At 38.4% G+C, this 22481-nt stretch overlaps 1 protein-coding gene and 1 long non-coding RNA gene across 3 annotated transcripts in view; one reads left to right on the forward strand and one right to left on the reverse strand.

The window, feature by feature from the left end:
- Tomm70a (translocase of outer mitochondrial membrane 70 homolog A (S. cerevisiae)) overlaps nt 1-18149 on the reverse strand; it is a 29197-nt gene extending 11048 nt beyond the window's left edge. Inside the window, exons 1-5 of the mRNA XM_013024171.1 lie at nt 17537-18149; nt 6125-6298; nt 4588-4714; nt 2648-2757; nt 1409-1557 (exon numbers count right to left, since the gene is read on the reverse strand). Coding sequence (XP_012879625.1) covers nt 1409-1557; nt 2648-2757; nt 4588-4714; nt 6125-6298; nt 17537-17863 — 887 coding nt within the window. The 5' untranslated portion in view covers nt 17864-18149. The remainder of the gene's footprint in view (nt 1-1408; nt 1558-2647; nt 2758-4587; nt 4715-6124; nt 6299-17536) is intronic.
- On the forward strand, nt 18103-19295 carry LOC105991519. 2 transcript variants are annotated; one of them, XR_001175359.1, is made up of 2 exons: nt 18103-18186; nt 19068-19295. It is a non-coding gene; the product is annotated as an uncharacterized LOC105991519 (long non-coding RNA). The 2 variants fall into 2 exon arrangements; XR_001175358.1 differs by lacking the exon at nt 18103-18186 and adding an exon at nt 18292-18735.
- Nucleotides 19296-22481: the final 3186 nt, after the last annotated feature.

Genomic DNA, 22481 nt, shown 5'->3' on the forward strand with positions numbered 1-22481 from the left:
AACCGACAAAAAAAAAAAAAAAGAAGTTCAGTAAATTGTGGGTGGGGATGGATGGGTAAACTAGAGGAAAGTGAAAGAAAAGGTGACACTGTCCAAAAAGAAATGTATTGATTATCTATCTGACTTACAAAATGGTAACCCCTCTGTACAACACCGTAATAATAATATTTGAAAAGAAAGTTCATATGTAGTAAGTTTAATATTCTTCTAAGATCATGACTGTTACTGGAAATTCATCTTCCAAATACATATGTTCTTCAATTTATGTTTGTTACTTTAAAATGGTGTGAAAGTTATATACTTTAGTAGAAACTATACTTCAGGCTGGTACTAGTGGCTCATGCCTAAAATCCTAGCTACTCAGAAGGCTAAGAAGACAATCATAGTCAGAAGCCAACCTGGGCTGACAAAACTACAACACTGATCTCCAATTAACTACCCTCTTCTCTACCCCTCTCCCCCCAAAAAGGAGATGTGGCTCAAATGTTAGGAGCATCATCTTGAGTGGAAAAGCTAAGCAAAGAATGCAAACTAAGCAGGAGTTCAAGCCCCAGCACAAAAACAAGCAAAAAAAGAAACTATTTCAAATTTCAACCACATCACCATGCTCCTGTGGCTCATGCCTGAAATCCTAGCTACTCAGGAGGCTGAGATCTGAGGATCATGGCTCAAAGCCCGCCTGGGCAGGAAAGTCTGTGAGACTCCAAAAAACCACCATGAAGTGGCTCAATGGCTCAAGTGGTAGAGTGCTAACCTTGAGCTGAAGAGCTTAGGGACAGACAGTGCCCAGGCCCAGAGTTCAAGCCCCACGGCCGACCAAAAAAAAAAAACTCAACCATATCTTGGGCTGAACAACCTCTATCCTACAGCATAATATTGCTAAGCTATAATGCTCAGTAGGTTAGATATAGCGAACATTTTTTACTTAGTAGTTTCCACTTGCAATATATTTAGCAGGATATAACTGCAATCTAAATCAAGAAGAATCTAAATAAGATAATGTAAACTGAATTAAAATTTTATGTCAGTTGTTATATTTGGTATAGAGAAAACTGGCAAGTGATTTTAAAGAAAAGCTGTGCCAATCAAAATCTTTTAACTACATCTCTAGCTATAAACACAGTATCTTGTGCTTTCAAGTTCAGCTTTCTACAGGATGAAGTTTAAGAAGTTGAAAGAATAGCATTTTGTTAGGCAAGCAGAAATCTTGAAGGAATTAACAGCATTCCCGTATTTGAATGTTAGTCTGTATAATAGTTTACATTAGTGCTTCTATTTAAATAGTTAACCACTTGACTCAACAGGAATCCTTCTGGGATACCACACTGCAGTCACCAAGGAAGGAACAGACACATTCCATACACAGAAAGTGGTAATTTAAAGTACACACCATGCTTGGCATACTTACTTTTCTTTTACTTCTAAAGCTTCTCCCTCCTTGTCTTTATCTTCATCAGACTTCTCTCCTTTAAGCATGGGTTGAGAAATTATATCATCCGTGAAAGAACTGAAGTAAGATTTGATAAACTGTGGGGATGGCATCAGAGGTTCACGGTTCTGAAATTTAATCAAGTTTAAATTGATCAAAATAGATGTGGAAAGTGATGTTTTACCCCACAGAATATAATTTCTTACTACATTGTAGTACAAATGCCTTATTACTTAATTTAAGATTCCTTATAGAGTCTGGGTGCTGATTCTCATGCCTGTAAATCCTAGTCTGACTCAGGAAGCTGAGATCTGAGGACCATAGGTTGAAGCCAGCCCAAGGAAAGTCCATGAAACTCTTATCTCCAATTAACCACCAGAAAAGTAAAGTGGAACTGTGGCTCAAAGTGATAGAGCATTAGCTTTAAGCGGAAAAGCTTAGGGATAACACCCAGACACTGAGTTCAAGCCCCATTATGGACCAAAAAAAAAAAAAAAAAAAAGATTCCTTAAAGTCTCAATTTATGGGACTGTAAAAAGATGTTTTACCAAGTATTTTTGAGGAACATACATCTTATGAAATGCTCATTACAGTTATATTCCTCTTAGAGCTTCATAATACATTTTAATACATTAAAACCTTGTAGTACTGTTAACTCTGCTAACAGATACAGGGAAAATGGGGAGGAGGAGGGAGAAGGAGGAAGAGGAGGGAGTGAAGATTATTAAGATCAATTTAAGAAAAAAGCAAGTCAGCTGTAAAGCAAAAGGGAACCAATTTAGCAATGAATCTGAGTAATGTGATAGTCTCCCTTCAATACCTAACCATATCAAGACTTTTATACTAAATGTCTTCCAATAAATTTTAATTCTGAGGAAAGGATTATGTTTTGTCTTTATACCTATCCTTTCAGCATGGAGCTTTGTTTTAGAACTATTGAATTAAACTGTCAGAAGTATCTTAAATTCCAAATTTATATAGTATTCCTTCAAAAGCTAATGATATAGAACAGGGGCTGGCATATTTTTCTATATTCTCTAAGCACAGTACTTGGCATAACCTTTTTATTGAAAAGGATATGCTCTGGTGTCACAAGATTATAGGAAAATCCAGTTCTAATTCTCAGTTGTTAAATTAAGCACTCTTTTCAATTCAACTGGCCTAAGAAACTACACTTTTAATGATATATACTGTACTATACAACAAGTAATAACTTACCTTATATTTTTCTTTGGCTTTCTCTTTTCCAAGAAGTTTAAGTACTTTATCAGCTAATAGCATGCTTTGCTGATTTTGGAACCCTTCTAATATACACACAGCAGTGACATCTAGAAATGGTGAAAAAAGATTAAGTTTGAAATTATTGCAAAGATAATCAGCAACATCAAATGGCATAACTACAGAAAGCCAAACTAAATTCACAGCCTTGTCAGGATGTTTCATCTTCTATAAACTGGTTGTCAATACCTTTTATTTTTATATATTTTATGATATAAATCAAAGCTCAAAAACTCACTAAGGGTTTCTCCCTGACTCATGAACGTGCTTGTACTACACAATTTCTAATGTTTTTTCACTGCTCTAACATTCCATAGATAGCAAAATGAGGAATATTCTCTTTTGATTAGTAACCCTAAGGAAATCAAAACAATATGGCTTCTCCTATCTACTTTTTTTTTTCTTTTTGAGATGGGGGTCTTGTGAGATTCCCTAGGCTGGCATTAAAATCCTGGGCTCAAGTGATTCTCTCCAGCCTCACTCTCCCAAATAGTTCACCACTGCACTTAGCAAATGGATTACATTTATAGGTCTCCTTGTATCCAAAGCTAACCTGCCACTGAACCTTCAAATAAATCTGCTTCAGAGTACCATTTTTGTTTGGTGATGTTACAGCACAGATATATCGATGAGTGGTCCTTTTATTTGCATTAGTCAAAATAATCACTGTCCTCTTTTTCGGAACTTAGTTTCTCACAATTTCATATCCTTTTTCCACTATAGAAGTCAACCTGGAATTATATTTCTCTAAGATTTGCCTGATAGCAAAGTCAGTGTCTCTTGTCCCATTTCTTTGATCTAGAACTCCACCTTTCTGTCAAACATTGTTCTAGTAACATTAAGGATTGTTTCAGAATTTAGGATTTCCTTTTCTAAAACAACTGTTCCTTCCATCCACAACAAATTAAGAGACATAAAATCTCAAATGTTGCTAAGATGTTCTCAAACGTAGTCATTTGATAATCCAGGGTTCTTAAAATTTAGCTTTTATCTTTGAGAAAGTGTCCCTGGGCAAAGGATGTAGCTCAGCAGAAGGTACTTAGCACTTTTGAACTCAGGTGTGATCCCCAGCAGCCAAAATCAAAGTTACTCTTTAAAAATAATAATTATGGCTAAAAAAGCATATGCTAATTGCAGTTTGGGGAGCAGTCCTAGTCAATTTAAGGCTCAAACACTTAGAGCACCTGTTCAAAATATTGACTTACTTTACTGATCATAGAATTTGCAACTGGATATAAATTAATACTTGAAAATTTGAAAAGCAAAATCACTCATAAGTCATTTTAAAGCTACTTTATATGTTCATAAGCCATTAATTGGAAACATATAAATATTTCTGCTTGCTTAAACTTCTTTTCTAATTTCCTTCATCACAGAATTATACTAATATTCACTAAGGACAAATTTAAATTATGTGGTATATAAACTACAAATCTTAATTCTCATTAATTCCATAGTTGAGAATAGAAGTAGTACTTAAGTGCCACCTATTTCAACTACAGAACAAAGTCTCAATTGGGGAAAAAAAAACAATTTTCTTTGGTTCAATTGTGGGCTTGAACTCAAGGCCTGGTGCTGTCCCTGAGCCTCTTTGTGCTCAAGGCTAGAGCGCTCTACCACTTGAGCTATAGTGCCACTTTTGGTTTTTGAGTAGTTAATTGGAGATAAAAAGTCTCACAGGAGTTTTCTGTCAAGGCTGGGTTTGAACCAGGATCCTCAAATCTCAGCCTCCTGAGTAGCTAGGATTACAGGCTTGAGCCACCAGCACCTGGCTCAACTTTTAAAGATTTCTGTATTCATAAGGCAGCGTTCCATATAAATTTACCAATGACTAAAAAACCTCCAGTAATTTCCATAGGCAAACACAAAAAAACCCTCACCTTCTAAACATTCCTTCTTATTGTCTAGCTTCTCGTGGGCTTTTGCACGTCTAAAGAGAGCTTTCACATATTTGGGATTAAGTTCAACAGCCTTTGTACAATCCTGTGCCACCTCTTTCCATTTTTGCTGCAATTCAAAGTATTAAAAAAAAAGTGTCACATCAAAAATAGTAGTGGTTCAACAGAAATCAGCTTTTCAACCGGCAACGGGTTCATACTATTTTCTTTATCACTCCTGCTAAAATCCAAGGAGGTACATACCTTCATATAAGGCCATACCACAACTGATAATTTCAGATTCTTTCAGCTATCCTTTCTCTGAACCAATCTGCTTTTCTTCTGGGCTATTCTCAAAATGTAACATCTCTTGCTCTAAATTTGAAACTCCTGTGACTCCATGAAGCTACACCTCAACTCTCAGGTGTGCTTTATTATCAGCTTTTCACAGTTCTGTACTTGATTTCTACTTACCTCACTGGCTGTTCCTCCATTTTCATGGCTGAATTCTCAGTCCCTAACTGAGCTTTATATGCTAAAATGCTCATTTCTTCTCATTACCTCTAGGTGATTACAACCTAAAATTAGATTCTCAAATTTCTCTCTCCCAGTCTAGACACTCATAAATTAGAGACATTTTCTCAGTTTAACTGTCTTAATTGGTTCACTCCTTCTCAACCAACTGGTACTTCACATCCAACGAAACAGTAAGCTGTTGATCTTTGGCTTTCCTTCATGTCTTATCTAGGCTAATGTAATCATCCTTAGTTTTCCTTGTCTCCATTCTTGACTCTCCAATACAGTTTCAACAGAAGAGTGAGAGCAATCTTGATTATTTATTTGTCCCCTACTTAAAACTTTGTCTTGCTATGTAGTCCAGGTTTTGAACTTGGATTCCACCCCCATGCCACAAGTACATACAATATTAGCTCAAATCTTAATCCTTTAACCATTGCCTAAAAGGTTTTTCCTTACTTGATCCCTTGTTCACTTTCCCCAATTTCATTTTCAGAACATTTCTATTTTTTTAAGCATATAAAATTCTTCCTTACCTGAAATTACACATTTTATTTTCCCTATAATACTTTCTTTCCCATTGTCTTACACATCAAATCTACTGTACAAACATGGCTCTACATATAGCCTTCTAAAAGAATGAAACAAATTTTATTTATGTTAATGTGAAAAGCCGTACAAAATACGGTGGCAAATGAAAATACTTTTTGGTCTTCTTCCCCGTGCATATGCAAGTACTGCTGAGACAAAAAGTTCAAGAATAGCCTCAAACTGTTAAGGCTAAGGTCACTAGAAAACTTCCATACAATCTCATTTTGTAAAAAGTAAAATACATGTAACTTTGGTGTATATTTGAAGGCAGCACAACTATAATTTGTTTTAAATGTTTAATTAAAGGAAATAGCAAAACTTCAGCAATTCCAAAGCAATTTTTTTAAAGTGTTAGATTTGACTAAAGTAGCTGAAACTTAATGTAAACCAATAGAAACAAAAGGAACAAAGGGAAAAAACCCAGAACACATACCAACTGTTCAAAGGCAGCAGCTCTGTTTTGATAAAATGTGGAAAGGTCGACATTCTTCTCAGTAGGGCACAAACTAATAGCCTCAGTGTAGCATTGAATAGCCTGGTCATATTTTCCTGCTTTAAAATATTTATTGCCTTTGTTCTTGGCTGCTTGGGCTCTATCAAGAGAGTTCTGAAATGAGAAGAAAAAAGAAAATTAAGATTAAAAAAATACTCAGGTCACAGTAATTAAGGCAAGAAAAATAGGAAGATAGCTATTTACAGTGAAAGCTGCTACCTTTAACTCTCTTCCTGAAATTGATTCTTATAGTATAAAATGGTTCAATGAAAAGGTTTATAAAATTTTAACTTAAAAATGAAGATATTTCCTAACATGGTTGTAATACTTGAAAGTACAATTTTCCCATCATCCATTAGTGAAAAAAAGCAATTGCATCCTTTTATTTTGGAAAAACCCAGCTAGGATATAAGCATTAGTCACTAAAACAGGAAGATATTGTGAGATCACAGCAAAAGGTAGATAGATTTGGGGCTTACAAAATACAACTTATTAGGTAGTTATTGGCAGCAACTTATCTGGCATCTTGAGAAGGATTTCCACACTCCATGGCAGAGAAAAGGGTTTATATGCTAAGCTATATATGCTAAGCTATATATGGGTTGGTTATCTGTCAACCAAATTGTACCTAGCTTTCCTCAAAAAAGAAAGAAAAAGGGCTGGGAAGGTGGCTCAATGGTAGAGCGCTTGCCTTGCATGCCTGAGGCCCTGGGTTCGATTCCTCAGCACCACATAAGAAAAAAGCCGGAAGTGGCGCTATGGCTCAAGTGATAGAGCGCTAGCCTTGAACTGAAGAGCTGAGGGACAGCGCCCAGGCCCAGAGTTCAGGCTCCATGACCGGACCAAAAAAAACAAAAAACAAAAAAAAGACAGAAAAAGAATTACCAATCCAGTGACAGCACAACACACTTAGGAGACTAACTCTTTTGTCTTTAGTGACAAAAGGATGGAGATTTATGCTAGTCTCTGGAGGCAAAATGGCAATTACTGTCAAGCTGGATTCTCACAGGGCATTTTGGTAATGGCTGGAAACCAACCAATCTCCCTCCAATCATTTTTGGTGGTACTAGTGATGAAACCCTAAGCTTCACTTCCACTAGGGAAGCTCTATAAAAAAGAGGCTCAACCTGAAGGCCTAGACACAATTTTACTGCCACAACAGCAGGAATGGGAGCATCAGGTAGGCAAAGGACAAGGTTTTTGTAATAAACAGGAAAGCCCACAACGAATTACCATCTCCAAAATGTCTATACCTGGGTTGAGAAACTATGGTATTAAGGAATACTCTAATATGATTTTAATTTACACCTTTCTTACTAGTTATGAGTTTGAAATATTTTATTATTGGCTTTTTGACTTTCTTGTTCTAAAAACATTTATTCACATATTTTGCTTTTTTTCTATTAGGCTGTTTGCCACTGGTACCAAATAGATATATATTTTGGTTTATTCATTACAATTGTTACTGTAAATTCATCATTTACCCATCAACAGACCTCTGCCCAGTGTCTGCTTTCTGAAAACCCAACATGCAAATATTTGAGAAGTATTACCACTATGCTTCATTTATGTTGATCTTGAAAGGATTGTTCTGAAGGGTTCCTGCTTTGACCAGGGGGCTTGGCCCTCGTTAATTATATTTTAGTTACATCCTTTTCCCGAGCATTTTAATTAAGGCATCCTGTGAGAAGCTCTTCAATTTTATACATCCTGTTAACTTCTTACAGCCATCCTGGTGCCTCCTGATCTGTGGAGGGAGTTCTCCGCCCAGTGCTGAGCATGAGCAGCCTAGGTGGCAAGAGGTCATTCATTGAATTGCTGCAGATGCCTAACTCAAGATGAGCTGGAACTCGGCTTCAGAGAAACATAGATGTCACAGCCTTAGGAAAGCTGTGCATAGAGAATACTGATTCTCTTTTGATTCTCCCTAAATGGCTTGATTCACCTGCTTCTGAGTAGCCTCTAAGTATACTCCTACATGGAAGGTTGAGGAGTATCTTCCTTAGATGGAAAAGTTCTGCTGGTACCTAAGCTTGTACCTGGAGTATGTCCATATAAGGTCGGGTTTTGTTGGGTTTGAGTACCCCCTCAACCCAAGCATGTAGCTTTGTTTTTAAATTTTTTATTATGAAAATACTGTTCATGAGTTACAATTACATGGGCAAGATAATGAGTACATTTCTTATCAAGCATTGTTGCTTCCTCCTTTGTTCCCCCTTCCTATCCCTTCACATATCCCGTCCCTTCCTACCTCCCCCCCAAAGTTGTAAAGTTCCTTTTTCTACATAACAACTTGTACATTTCATTATTGCAATGGGTCCACCTGTATCCCTATTTAAACGATTTGCTTTTTCCCTTCGCCTCCACAAATTATACCAACATCAAATACAGTGAAAGCAGGGGTTATATTGTGAGGGAGGGACATACAAAGCAACAAAGAAATCATCTTATAAATATGTTAGAAACTATCGCACGAAAGTAAAAAACATTTGAATACTTATCTTGCGGTTCATTTCACCTAACATCAACATATCTGACCTTTTCTGCCAAGCATGTAGTTTTTAAAAGCTTTATGAAAACTCTGTTCTGGGCTGCTGGTCTTGAGATCACCAAGTCTTTGGTCTTTGAGTCCACCACAAAGACCTTTTTTTCTCCCTTGTTCTAAATATCTTCCAAAGTTCATCAAATATATGTATGTTATGACGTATTTTAAAGGTAGAAAACTCTCTTAGTCAAGCTTTCTAATGAAGACTCCCCATTTGATCTCTCCAGATGTGTCTTCTCTGTATCTCCCAGCTGAATTTACCTTACAAAGGTAAATGTGCCAATAATCATTAAACATGTCAGTAACAATGTGAAATAATTAGATCTTAAGAGATCAACTAACAAAAAAAAATACAGTTAAGAAAAAAAAAACCCAAACTTTGGGCTGGAAAGGTGGCTCAGTGGTAGAGCTCTTGCCTTGCATGCATGAGGCCCTGGGTTCAATTCCTCAGCACCACATAAACAAAAAGGGAAAGAAAAGCCGGAAGTGGCGCTGTGGCTCAAGTGGTAGAGAGTTAGCCTTGAGCTGAAGAGCTGAGGGACAGCGCCCAGGCCCAGAGTTCAGGCCCCATGACCAGACCCAAAAAAATTAAAAAGATGTAGAAGTTGTAGAAGGCAACTATTACAAAAAGAAGAAAGCATCTTATACCTATTAAAAGCATCAGACACAACACAGGATAGTTTTTGTTGCTAAAAGGTAACAATCTGCTAAAAGGACACAATAATCATGAATCCGTATGTATCAAATAAGACTTTACAATAAATTTAAGTAACTTACTATTAAGTAAACATGCAAGATAAACATTATTTTAAGCCAGGTGTCTGTAATCCTAACTTTTCAGGAGCTTGAGGTCTGAGGATGAAGGTTCAAAGAGTCTGTGAGCCTCTCATCTCTAATCAACCAGAGAAAGTAGGAAGTGGAGCTGTGGCTCAAGAGGCAGAGCCTCAGCCTTGAGGGAAAGAGCCAAGTGAGAGTGTGAGGTCTAGCCCCAGTACCAACCACACACAAAACAAACAAGCTATCATTAAAAATAATAGAACAGCATTTAATTTTATCTCTCAGAAGTCCTTCTGTAAAACTTTTAGGATTAAAGGCAAAAATTGACAAAACCAAAGACAATTTTGAAAGTACATTTTTACAAATGAAACTGAAGACACAGAGATTTAAAACAACAGCATTGTAAAAACTACAATTTTTTTCTTCCATTCTTCTTGCCCATCCAAAAGCTACTAGACAGGAGTAAAACAGAACATAGTGCTATTTACATTAATGGAAACAAGTTGATTTGGTAAGATTCTATTTTATACTAAAATTCTCTGAAAATAGAAATTTCTCATGTTACTTCCAACCAACAAAGTTTGATTTCATTTTACACCTCTGTCCTCTTATACGGAACTTTGGTGAGCCCAAAGAACACCAATCTTACCATGTATATAGGTTATAACTGTTGATCCCCGCTACTTGGGAGACTAAGTGAGGACCACTGGAGACTAGGATTTTGAGGCTAGCCTAGGTAGCATAACAAGACCTCTTCTCTTTCATGTGTGTGGGGTCTGGGAGTGGGGGACATAGCTTGAACTCAGTGCCTGGGTACTGTCAAGGCTAGAGCTCCACTTCTGAAAAAAAAATTTTTTTTAGCTTACTGGAGGATAAGAATCTATGGGACTTTTCTTCCCTTGCTGACTTCAAACCACAATCCTCAATTCTCAGCCTCCTGAGCAGCTAGGATTACAGACATGCAACACCTGTGCCTGGCAAGATATCTTTTCTTAATATTAAAACAACCAAACTAAAAGCCCCATAATCTATTTGTAAAAGAGAATTTTTAGAAGGCCTGGTTCTATGCCTTCAATTTCAAAGGCATATATTTATAAGCTGTTTACACTGCTAAGAATATAAAGAAAGATGTTCCTTTCTGCCTAATATGTCACATTTAAAATTATCTACTAGAAAATTTAACCTTCTCCACCCAAGATTTGTATAGGCTTCATCTCCATGTGACTGCTGAATAAATTCAACCAGTATCTGGATCAAAATCTTACAGGGAGCCTGGAAATAAATATCAAAGATTCTTTTGAGTACCATTCCAGAGATGCAGCATTTCATATATAAACCACTGAGATCATGTAGGTTGAGAAATTTGCTGAAGGTAAGACTCAATCTCCAGCAGTTTGATTCCATATTGACTAAACTACAGCTGACCATGGTTGATGAAAAATAGGAATCTTTTATCATCAGCACAATGCTCACACTCATATTCTAGGACTGAAACAAAAGAGACTCAGATATCATCTTGCTAATTAGTGACTCCAGGGCAAAAACAGATTTGTCAGTTCTAAGATGGAAGGTTGTTCTAGTCTGTATTAAATGCGTACAGACATTTTGGGGGGAGGCGGGTCATTATTCCATAAGCAATATAGCAACTGACATTGTATTTAGATGTTAGTAGTAACATACAGATGACTAATTATCACTGCATTGAGGATCCTGGAACCAATCCCATGTGCACATGAAGGCATGATTATACAACAACTGAGTTTCTTTATCTTGAAGCATACTAGGGAGGCAGAACAGAAAACAAACTGGCAAGCTCTCCAACACGCTGCAATCCACATTTAAAAAAATGTATTGGGTGACTGGTAAACATTATTGCTCCAAGAAGTTAACAACCACATATACATAAAAACCCAAACTATCTGATTAAGGTGATTAAAGACAACTAACTCAAGTAATACAATGGAAAATATTAAATGTCTTTTTTTCTCTTCAACACACAGGTATCTTGATACCTGTCAAACTAGGCAAAATCTACTCTCTAGATCTTGAAGAGGCAAATCTTGAAGAGGCAAACCTATCAGTAACCTTTTGAAAAGAGAGCTCTAGGAATAAGGTAAATCTAGATATTTAGTGGAATAAAAGGAAGGAAACAAACTGTAAGCTGCTAGTAATGTAGCTGAGGATAATCTCTGAAACAGTAATGACTAAACAGGAGGGCTACTCATGACTAAACAGGAGGGCTGGGCATGAAACTCAGTGATGGAGCTCTTTGCTTAGCAAGATCCCCAGACCTTTAGGAAAAGAAAATAATCAAAAAGGAAACTTTATTTCCTCCAGTTGTTACTTCAGGAGGAAAAACAACCTCAAGAGGATTAGCACACACAGGAAACTTCAGAATATCAGAAAAGGATTTGCTCTAAAACAAGTCCCTTGATATAACCATCTGACTGCTATAGAAAGCTTTTAAAGTGAATACATTTAGCAATAAGGAACTACGGTAAAAGTTTAACAAATGTTTATATATTATGATGACACATACAGTCACCACAAAAGAAAATGTACTAGAATTAGATCCATTAATTCATAGAGGAGAAAACAAAATGGGTATTGTCACCACAAGGTTACATTTATATCTAGTTAAATATATATGATTCAATTTGCTAGTGTTGGTCTTAATAATGATAAATGATAAGAATGAAAACAATGAATCAAAGCTAAAATAAAGTCCTTTCTCAAATCACAAAAATTTGAAATCTATAATCATCTCCATCTATTAAGTTATAATATGCAACTGTTTATCTGAGATGACAATATTTATTAGAGTGCTTCTGCAAGACTGGGTTATAGGTCATACACAATCAAGAACATTATAAAAATATTAAATAAAGTCTGAGATAATACTTTAGTGTGAACTGGTAGAATAAAAATCAAAAGCTGAAAATCTGAAAAAACATGTAACATGAGAAACTGATATGCATAACACATGCTGCTCAACATACATTGCAACTAGGTCCTGATAAACCCCTTGTATATAAAAAATATTATGAGTCAAAAATGCATTTAATGAACTAAAGTTTTGTATATTAAGGTTGAGCAATACAGTACAATATAAAGTAGTGGTTGTTTACCTTCATGATCCTGTGCCTAAAGAGGTGTGACTTACTGACACTGCCCAGCTTTCCAAGAGAGCACCTCCAGCCTAAAAAAATATCAAAATTCAAAGTACCATATCTACAAAATGCTGCTTTCATACCACCACAAAGATGACAAATAGCCATCCTAATTAGGGATCTTCTGCACACCCTACCTTCAACAAATTTACAGACATCAAATCTTCAACTACTAGTCAGAAAATAAAGCTTCATTTAATTCATTCTGTTATGACACTATGCAAGTTTGAGAATACAATAGAAAACAAGAGGAGCCAGCTGAGTCTTCATAGATTTAGGAATTAGTAAAGGCAAAAATAAGCAATTCTAGTATCATGTGATAAGTGCTGAAACAGAAAGCAAAGAAAATCTGAGTTGTTATGGAATCACTTGATCTGCTTAGGCATAGATGGGACAAAATGACCCCTAGGGAGGACTTACATTAGTGAGTGTGTCTAGTCCTCACAGACCCCCCCCCCCTCAGATCTCCACCTACCATACCAAAATCTGTGTATGTTCATGTCCTTATAAGGCACAGCATTTACATATCATCCAGGAAAATCCTTTTGCATACTTTTTTTTTTTGCTCTTTCTACAGTGCAAGACACTGGGTCATTAGATGAAGCACATTAATTAACAAAGGGTATTTTTAGATAAAGAAGACAGGGAGTGTTAAATACTTAAGACCCAAAGAACATCCCTTTTAGTTAGGCTTCCTCAGAGGTTTAAGTTAGAGATGAGAAATTATAGAAGAGCTCTGCTACTGGATGATGTTGTGTGGAATATAAATGAACGCTTACGACTAAACCAAGGAAGTTACTCAAAAGGAAAAAGCAGAGTAGACAGTGGAATGGGGCAAAGAATCAATCAGTGAGGGGGTTTCAGGATATTAAAAGCAAATAGTGAAAAATAATAACATTAGGAGGATAAATGTGAAATATTGCCAAATACCTAAAGGTATTTACATTTAAGGCTCAGCATTGGTGACTAGGACAAACATAAATAATTAGAAACAATTTTATTTCAATGATTTATTTCAGTATAATGCATTATAATATAGCAAGTCTCTCAGTTCTTGATCCCTTTAAGTATGGCTTACCCTGTCTATTCCAGAGACCTGGCTTAAAACAGCCATTGCTAAGGGGGAATTCAAGTTTTTCCATTATAGTTGATGCTTTGTAGTTATAGAAACAATACTGGATCCACATCTCCTTAAACCATTAACAGGGTAACTGAGCTCTACCAGTCTACTAGAGGTCTAAATACAAGGTTGCCAGTCACCAGCTGTTAACCTGACTTATAATTGTTCTGTCTTGTTAGTTTGGACACTACTTGGCTTAAGACCCTATAACTGTAGCTGAGGTGACATTTTCAGGTCTTCCATTGCCTCTCTTTTACTGTGCCAAGCTTGATACAGAATCCAACATCCTGAGCTACTTTTGTGATTGTATGTGCCATGAAGGATCTACTTTATTCATTATATTCATGCTCTTTATAGAACAAGGTACTTTGGAAATGAAGTCTTTTTAGTTGTTTGTTTTCAATGTATAAAAATGGATTTTGTGGACTGGGATGTAGCTTTATGGTGGATTGCTTGTCTAGCATGCATGAAGCCTTGGGTTTAATTCCTCAGTACCACATAAACAGAAAAAAGCTGGAAGTGGCTCTGTAGCTCATGTGGTACAGTGATAGCCTTGAACAAAAGCAGCTCAGCAACATCACCTAGGACCTGAGTTCAAGCTCCAGGACTGGCAAAAAATAAAATAAAATAAAATGGATTTTGTCTTCTTTTTCTGTTAAGTTAGAAGTGCACAATCATAAAGTAAAAAGGAAAACTCTGTACTTTAAGATGTTACCCTGATGTACAGAATCTCCTTGTAAAGTATAAAATTGCATTGTATGTTTATATTAAAATACAAACATTTTATGTGGAATACTACGTATGTACATTAAAATAACTATCGCAATGCTTTTTAAAAAAGTGAATTTAAAAATCATAAGATGTTGGAAAAAGATAAATATCTAAGACATTTCTGAAGCTAGTATTTTTGGTAGTCCCTGAAGATAAATTTAGATTGAGCAGTGTTAGGGACAAGATCACTTTCAAAGAACCCTTTTTCAGTTTTGAAAAATTGTAATTCCAGCTTTTAAAAAATTTACTGAAGCAAAACAGCAAGTCATGGTAAAATCTGGTTGTTTAAAGTGGATATAACTTAATAGTCTCAGAGACTATCAATTGTGATTGGATACTTCTCTGTAATTCCTTAAAATGTTCATTAAAACAAATATGAATAGCTTTTGCATCTGCTTTACAAGTTTTTATTACAAATAAAGATAACTAGATAAGATCTACATTACACAAGAAAATTTCAAATCCAAAAGACAAAAGCCAGTAATCTCATTAGTTGACTTTACGTAAGTCAACCTACAAAAACAAAGCCAAATACAGGATTTTCCACTCTACTGCTAATATGAAACCTAGACAAATGGACAAATTTTATTGTCCATTCATTCCTTTAAAATTTTCACCTATTATTTGCTCAGGTAGAGAAGTCAGAAAAATTTTCAGTTTTCTTTTTTTTTTTTTTAATGAGTTGAATGAAGCAAATGTTTACCTATTTACAAAACACAGTGGGGCTGCCAATTTATAGGCTATTAAAAGTAGAGTAATCCATGCAACCAAAGATAACACATTAATTACAAATTGATTATATTTAGGCAGTCTAAAAATATTTGTAAGATTACTTAAAAGACAAAAAATAATCTAAATATTTATTAATCACCAAAAACTAAAATATGCGTTTCCATCAAAAAAATGACACATTCTTTTTTTTTGGGGGGGGGGGCTGGTCGTGGGCCTGAACTCTGGGCCTGGGCACTGTCCCTCAGCTCTTCAGCTCAAGGCTAGCTAGCACTCTACCACTTGAGCCACAGCACCACTTCCGACTTTTTGCTTATGTGGTGCTGAGGAATTGAACCCAGGGCCTCAGGCATGCAAGGTAAGCGTTCTACCACTGAGCCACCTTCCCAGCCCCATAATGACACATTCTTATTATTACTTTACTAAAACAGAAATTCAAAGTAAGATTTTAGGTAGAAGACCACAAAAATTTTACAAGCTGAACAATGGCATATGCAAGGATGTCTGTTTTATCTGGAGTCAAAACTAGTAAGTAATTTTTAAAGCATTTCAATTATACAAAAAATTCCATTTTAAAGTCTATTTTTGAGCACATTTAGGTAATTAAAAATATTCTTTATAAAATTACAAAGCTACAAACCACTTATATAAAATTTAAAACTGAAAAGGGAACTTAAAATTTAAATTCTGAAAGGAATTTGATAAATTCCTGGAAGGAGGTGCCATGGTTGAAACTGTAAGAAAATGACAGTTTCATGTACAGCAACTGTATTTTTAGTTATTATTACAGAACTGAGAACTTTTTATGTACTTTTCATTCATTTACTAGACTTTGGGTAATTTCATGCATATGAAAATGACATTCTCACAATCATCTGTTCTTAGTTGTGGAGGCAATGTAACAAGAAATCTTATATTCTAATCATTTTATTCTACAGTAATGACATTGTAACAGGTAGATAAAATGACTCTCCCAATAACAGTGATGGAGAGCTCAGTTTAAAGTGTACCCTCCTTTTCCTCTTGCCACTCCATGGTTTCTTCCAGAGTGTAATTTATCTTCTTTATTAAAAAGATTAGAAATAGGCCAGGTTTATGTCTCCCATAAGAGCGATCTTACATATGGCTCTCTTAGTGGCTAGCTAATGCTTCACATCGTATAGGCACTAACCTACAGTATTCCCACTATAAAATATTATAGTGTTGTACTGTAACCATTCCTACATCCAAATTTTCTTTAATGCTAGACTGACTACATGGCAAAAAACACGTCTGCAACCTGAACAGAATGAAAATAACATGTATGAGGGTATTTGAGCTTGTATATGTACAAAAGCGATTTACATATGCACCTAACTTGGAAATATTTACCCTTGAATTTCTCTGAACCCTGCTTTTCTCCAGTACAACGACTGTACAAACCCAGAACGCATTCAAACAAAAACATCCACGTCAACCAATCCCAATATTGTTAGGCAGCCAGGCTAATTCTGCACACAGCTGTCAGATACCAAAAGGGTACTTAATAGTTTAACAAAATCAGAGAGCGCAGTTCACCAGAGCTTCCAACGCTTAACCTATATCAGAGAACCTATTATGATTTCAGCCTTAACAGTCTAAGATACTCTCATAGATTACAAAGAAATGCAACCAGTATAATAATTTTAGAAAAACAATAAAAACAAAATAAAAAACAAAGCCAGCTCTTTTTTTTTCCCTCGCCTTTTTTTCGTGGTAGCTCTCCTCCTTTCCCCATGTAAATAAACAACAACAAAACAGCTTTTTAAAAGGCGGGATTTCGTCATTAAAAACTTCTTTTCGAATAAATTCTAGGCCTCGGTCAAACTCAGAAGCCATCCATTTTTCCAACGTACCCATTGTTACGGACTGCATTTTAATGAATCACTCCATCTGTAAACACAAACACTACATCCGTAAATGTGCTCTACACCTACGACTGTCAAATAAGTGCTGTGTCACTAAGAAGAAGAAGAAAAAAAAAGCCAAAAGAAGGTATTACGGAAATCCCAAGGAAACGGTTAAAGAAGGCGGCTCCTCGGCTCCCTCGAGCTACTGTAATTCGGGTCCCTCCAAAGGTACCAGCCGGGAAGTCTCGGGAACCCCGGGGCCGCTTCTCGGCAGTTTCCGAATGATGGCAAGCCCCCCGCCTCGCGGGCCCCAGCGGTTGGGAGGAGCCGAGGCTCGGGTCCCCCCTGCGGCCCGGCGGGTATCCATCTCACCAGTTCCAGGTGGGCTCCCGAAGCTTCCGGAAGTCCGCTCCCCAGGGCTGGGCTGGCCCGGCCCTCCGGGGTCTTCCGCTCGTTGTTGCGCTTCAGGCCGCTGGCGTCGCCCCGGCCCCCGGCCTCCCGGCGTTTCCGCTGTCGGCTCCACAGGTACATGGCACCGGCGCCCAGCAACAGGGGCGCCCCGACCGCCAGTGCCACCTGCCATCGAGGGAGGCCGCCCGGGCTGGGGCCCGAGGCCCCGCCGCCACCGCCTACCCCACTCCCGGGGCCCGGCGCAGCCACGGCGACCACTGCCGCCTCCACGGGCTTAGAGGAGGCCATGACGACTGTCCGCTGCCACCGCCTCCCAGCCCGTCGCGGACGCCACAGTCACCCGGCAGCGTACGAAGGCACAGTGGACGGAGAGAGGGAAGGCGATGGAGGAGCGAGCACGCCAGGCACTAGGAGCGGACTAGAGAAAAGGGCCAGAGGTCACCGGAAGCCCGGGGCATGCCGGGATAAACCCAGCCGTCATTCTCCACCCCTCCCCACCGCGCCGCGAGAATCACTTCCGGGGGAAGGGGAAAATGCCTCGGGGAGGGCCTTCTGGGCCGCGTTTTCTCTTTCCTTTCGCTTCGCCTTTGGATGAGACAGCTACCAGGAAGGTCGTTTCCACTTTTAGAATGGGGGGTGGGAAACAGATGGCCTCTCGTGATGGGGAAAAGGGCGCCTGGCACAGCGGGTTTGGATGTTCGAGGCAGTGAACTTGGAGAGCGTGTGTGGGAGAGGGCGGGGTTGTGTGGATGGGAGTGGCAGAAGAACCATGAAGGTAATTGGCTGGTGAGAATGGTGGGCGGGTCCTAGGCTTAGCGACCCAGGTGATTGGTGGGTTTTGCCGTTTCCGCCACGTTGACGCCCGATCTTGGGCGGCGGTTAGCTTGGTTTGCTTTCGCGCGTGGGGGAAAGTAACGGGTGGGCAGCAGTTTGAAGACGTGTGGGGGAAAGCGCAGGAGATACCCCATTACATCGCCCAGCTTGGCTAGCTTTAGCCAGTTTGTAATGTGGACGGATTGCAGCTTGTGGAGGGGCCGGAGGCAGAGAGCGAAGACGCGCGAAATGGGAAATGTAGCTTGGCTCCTGTGGAGGTGGCGCCGATGGGGCCCCTGAGGTTCTCTGACCTATCCTGGTTACCCACCGATGACGTCTGTGGCGAGGTGGGCCGCGTGGGTAGATGTGCGAACACCGGGGTTCCCATCTGCCTCCAGCCTGCCTTGGTGAATTGGTGTCTTGGAGCTAACCCTATTGAGCCCCCCCGCCCCGCCCTCCTCCTCGCTCCCTGGGTTACAGGTGTCTGCTGCAGTCCTCTGGTCCTCCAGCTCCCTTGCTTGTTGTGGGGGTAGCATGCTCAAACTTTCCTCCCTCATTAAAAAAAAAAAATTCCAATGCATAGCTTTTGCATTTTTAGAGACACTTTTCAGTACCTTCTTCCCCCACCCCCACCCCCTCTGCACTAGATCTCTTAAAATATGAAAATCATTCTTGCCAGGTTTTTGGAATTTGAAGTGTTGTCAAAGAAGAAAAGACAAGGATGACTGCAGAGCGAGAATCCCCAACTATAGCTCCTCATTTCAGCTCTACTGGTTTGCAGACACTTGCATTAAAGCGTTTGGAATACGGCAAGTTGTTCAACCTGACAGACCTGAAGCTGGAAAGGGGATAATTTATTAAGGGTCACCAGAATGGACTGATTAAAATAGAATGGCTTAATTTGAAAGAGCTTTGGGCTCATTGCTTTTCCCTTGGCTTCCTGAGGTTTCCTGCTAAGTTACTTTAGGCAATAGTATTCTTTAGCAACAAACTAAAGAAAATAATAGCAGTAGGATTGAGTTTATCAAACAGATTGTTACAGGATCTGTGTTTCCTGGTCCTAGAACACCTTCACATACTTGTGTCCTTATAAGATTTAGGATTTTTCTTTTCTGAAATTACAATGTTTCTGTGATATTAAAATATGTGGAACTAAAGATATTTTAAAGAGTTTTTAACAAGTTGCTGATTTATTGCAATAGGCAATAGGTTATTGTGGTTTTAATCTAAAAGTTAGAAAAATCTCCCACCAGAGCCTGTGCTCAGTTACACTGTCCCCATCTCCAAAAAGCAATTAATTTAGTTTATTGAAACATTTTATATTAACTAATATTTATCTAAATGGTTTGATTTTGAACATCTCAATTTAATTCCCTAGTGTATTCATCTCTTTTCTCCATTTTATAGTTGATAGTAGTGAAATAAGGATACTAAATCTAAGTAATGCCCTTTGGCATCTTGATAGAAGTTAATAGAAAATGGGACTTTCTGAGAACTCTAGAGTGATAGAGGACATTCTTTGAATTGAAAATATGAAATATTGGGCTCCAGGAAGCTCATGTATCCCCTAGATAATTGGGGTTCTGATTGCCCCCTTTTTGTTCCCCTGGATAGCCAGCTCTGCGTATGTATGACTCTTGTTTTTGGAATAAGTTATCCTCATTTAGCTTGCTTTGTGTTTTTTTTTTTGTTTGTTTGTTTTTGCCAGTCCTGGGGCTTGAACTCAGGTCCTGGTTACAGTCCCTGAGCTGCTTTTGCTCAAGGCTAACACTCTACCACTTGAGCTATAGTGCCACTTGAGGCTTTTTCTGTTTTTGTGGTACTGAGGAATCGAACCCAGGGCTTCATGCATGCTAGGCAAGAACTCTACCACTAAGCCACATTCCCACCTCCTTGCTTTGTTTTATGTAACACTTTTGTTAGTATTCTTATCCAGTTTGCTCTAGGTATAACACTTGTTAAGGCTTGGTTCTGCCTCAACATGAGGTTTTTGTCTTTAAAAGCTATGTGCTAGCTCTGTTCTGGGCTGAAGATCTTTGAGAGAGGAGTCTTCCTGCAGCCGTGGGCTTTCTAATAGAGACTCACAATTCAACCTCTCAAAATGTGGCTTCTCTATATTTTGCTGATTGCGTTACAAAGTATAGCGCTGAGTTAAAGAGTATCACTTAATGACTTTGACTTAAAGACCTTAGCAATCCCAATCCATCCTTTTCGAAACTGTGAAATGGTGAGACACACAACTACAGGTTACAGCAAAGATTTTTTGAGCTAGTATTTAAATTTTTCTGTGTGCCAGTCCTGGGGAACTTAAGACCAGGCTGCTGTCCCTTAACTTTTTTGATAAAGGCACATTACCACTGTGCTTCCCTTTTGGGTGATTAATTGGAGTTAAGAGTTTCCTAGATTTTCCTTCAAAGGGTGGCTTGAAACTATGATTGATTCTCAGAACTCAGCCTCCTGAGTAGCTAGGATTTCAGGCATGAGCCCACAGTGCCTGGCTTAAAAATCTTTTTGATGGTTGTTACAACTATCAAATATATCAACTATTGAATATATCAACTATTGAATATATGAACCATCAAACATCATAGTAGTTTTCTTTTACTAAATATTTAAATGTTTCTAAAAGACATTTCGCCGTATATGAATATTGATAGATTAATGGAATTCAAAAGAAGCAGCTCTTGTCAATTCTTCTGGTTTGTGTCCTATGAGACACTTGAATGAGGTAAAAAGTACAACTTGGGTTCTCCTTCTATAAGCGCATTATAGTAAAATACGAGAGAAGAGATGTGAACTAAAGGAGAAATAGTTAAGCAGAAGCTTGTAAAACCTGGTACTGGTGGCTCACACCTGTAATCCTAGCTATTCAGGAGCCGGAGATCTGAGGATCATGGTTCAGTGCTACTCTGGGCAGGAAAGTCTGTGAAACACTTTATCTCCAATTAAGTTAGAAATGTAGATATAGCTCAAGTGGTATATTGTCAGCCTTGAGCAGAAAAAGTTAAAAAAAAAAAGGCAATGCCCAGGCCTATGTGTGTACCAGTTCAAGCGCCAGTATTGGCATATGCATGTGTGTGTGTACACACACACACACACACACACACACACACAAATTAACGTCACCAATGATACATACTTGGAGAATTGGAAATTTTATAGCCTATTGATCTTGAGAAATGCAGAAAAGATTTGACCTGAACAGAACACAAAGACTGAAAACGTAACCACAAAGACTGGTCATATGCTATATAGTGCCAACAATGTTTCTTTTAATCCTATGTGTCCAAGCAAAGTGTAGTATATTTTGTATTTTTACATTGGGACTGAATGAGGATCATCTGATCTCAGCCTTCTGGGTAACTAAGATTACATGCTGGAGTCACTGGGCCTGTGGATTATATACTGTAGTTTTGTTGTACAGTGAGAAAACAGAGAAGCCACATTTTGAGAGGTCTAATTGCGATCCTTTATTGGAGAACCAGTGGTCTGCAGATGGACTTTTTTGTCACAAGGATCTGCAACCCAGAAAATACACTTAATACTGTTAGAAAACTGAGCAATGAGAGCTGGAGAGGAAAGAAAGAGCAGAAATACAATGCCAACAACCCAGATCAACTCCAATGGGGAGCTGAAGTGATATGCCATGTTGACCAGAGGAGAAGCAGGAGACAAACATAGTGTAATGGCACTTGAGCTGGTCTGGACCTAAATAGGGTCAGGTCAGAGGGCAGGGTCACAGGGAGCTTGAGAGTTCATGACCCAAGACTGGCAGATCCAGTAAATAACCACCCTTGTCTCTAGGAATTCAGGCATGCTCATCATCTGGGAGATGGGTCTTCCCTGCCTCCATCATCAAGACAGATGGCCCCCGTCAGATTCAACTCCTTATCATCCACCATGTGGCCAAAATGCGGACCAGATCCAACATCCCTACATCAGTTTGATTGTGTTGCCCAAAGCTCATGTATTACAGACTGGATAAATGGATGTGATTTAAAGCTTGGGGCCTTTGGGAAGTAATTAGAGTTAGATGAGGTTCTGAGGCTGAGCTCCCCAAATGGGATCAGTGATTTTATAAGAAGAGATATTT

Source organism: Dipodomys ordii, unplaced genomic scaffold (genome assembly GCF_000151885.1).
Source record: "Dipodomys ordii isolate 6190 unplaced genomic scaffold, Dord_2.0 Scaffold73, whole genome shotgun sequence".
Taxonomy (NCBI): domain Eukaryota; kingdom Metazoa; phylum Chordata; class Mammalia; order Rodentia; family Heteromyidae; genus Dipodomys; species Dipodomys ordii.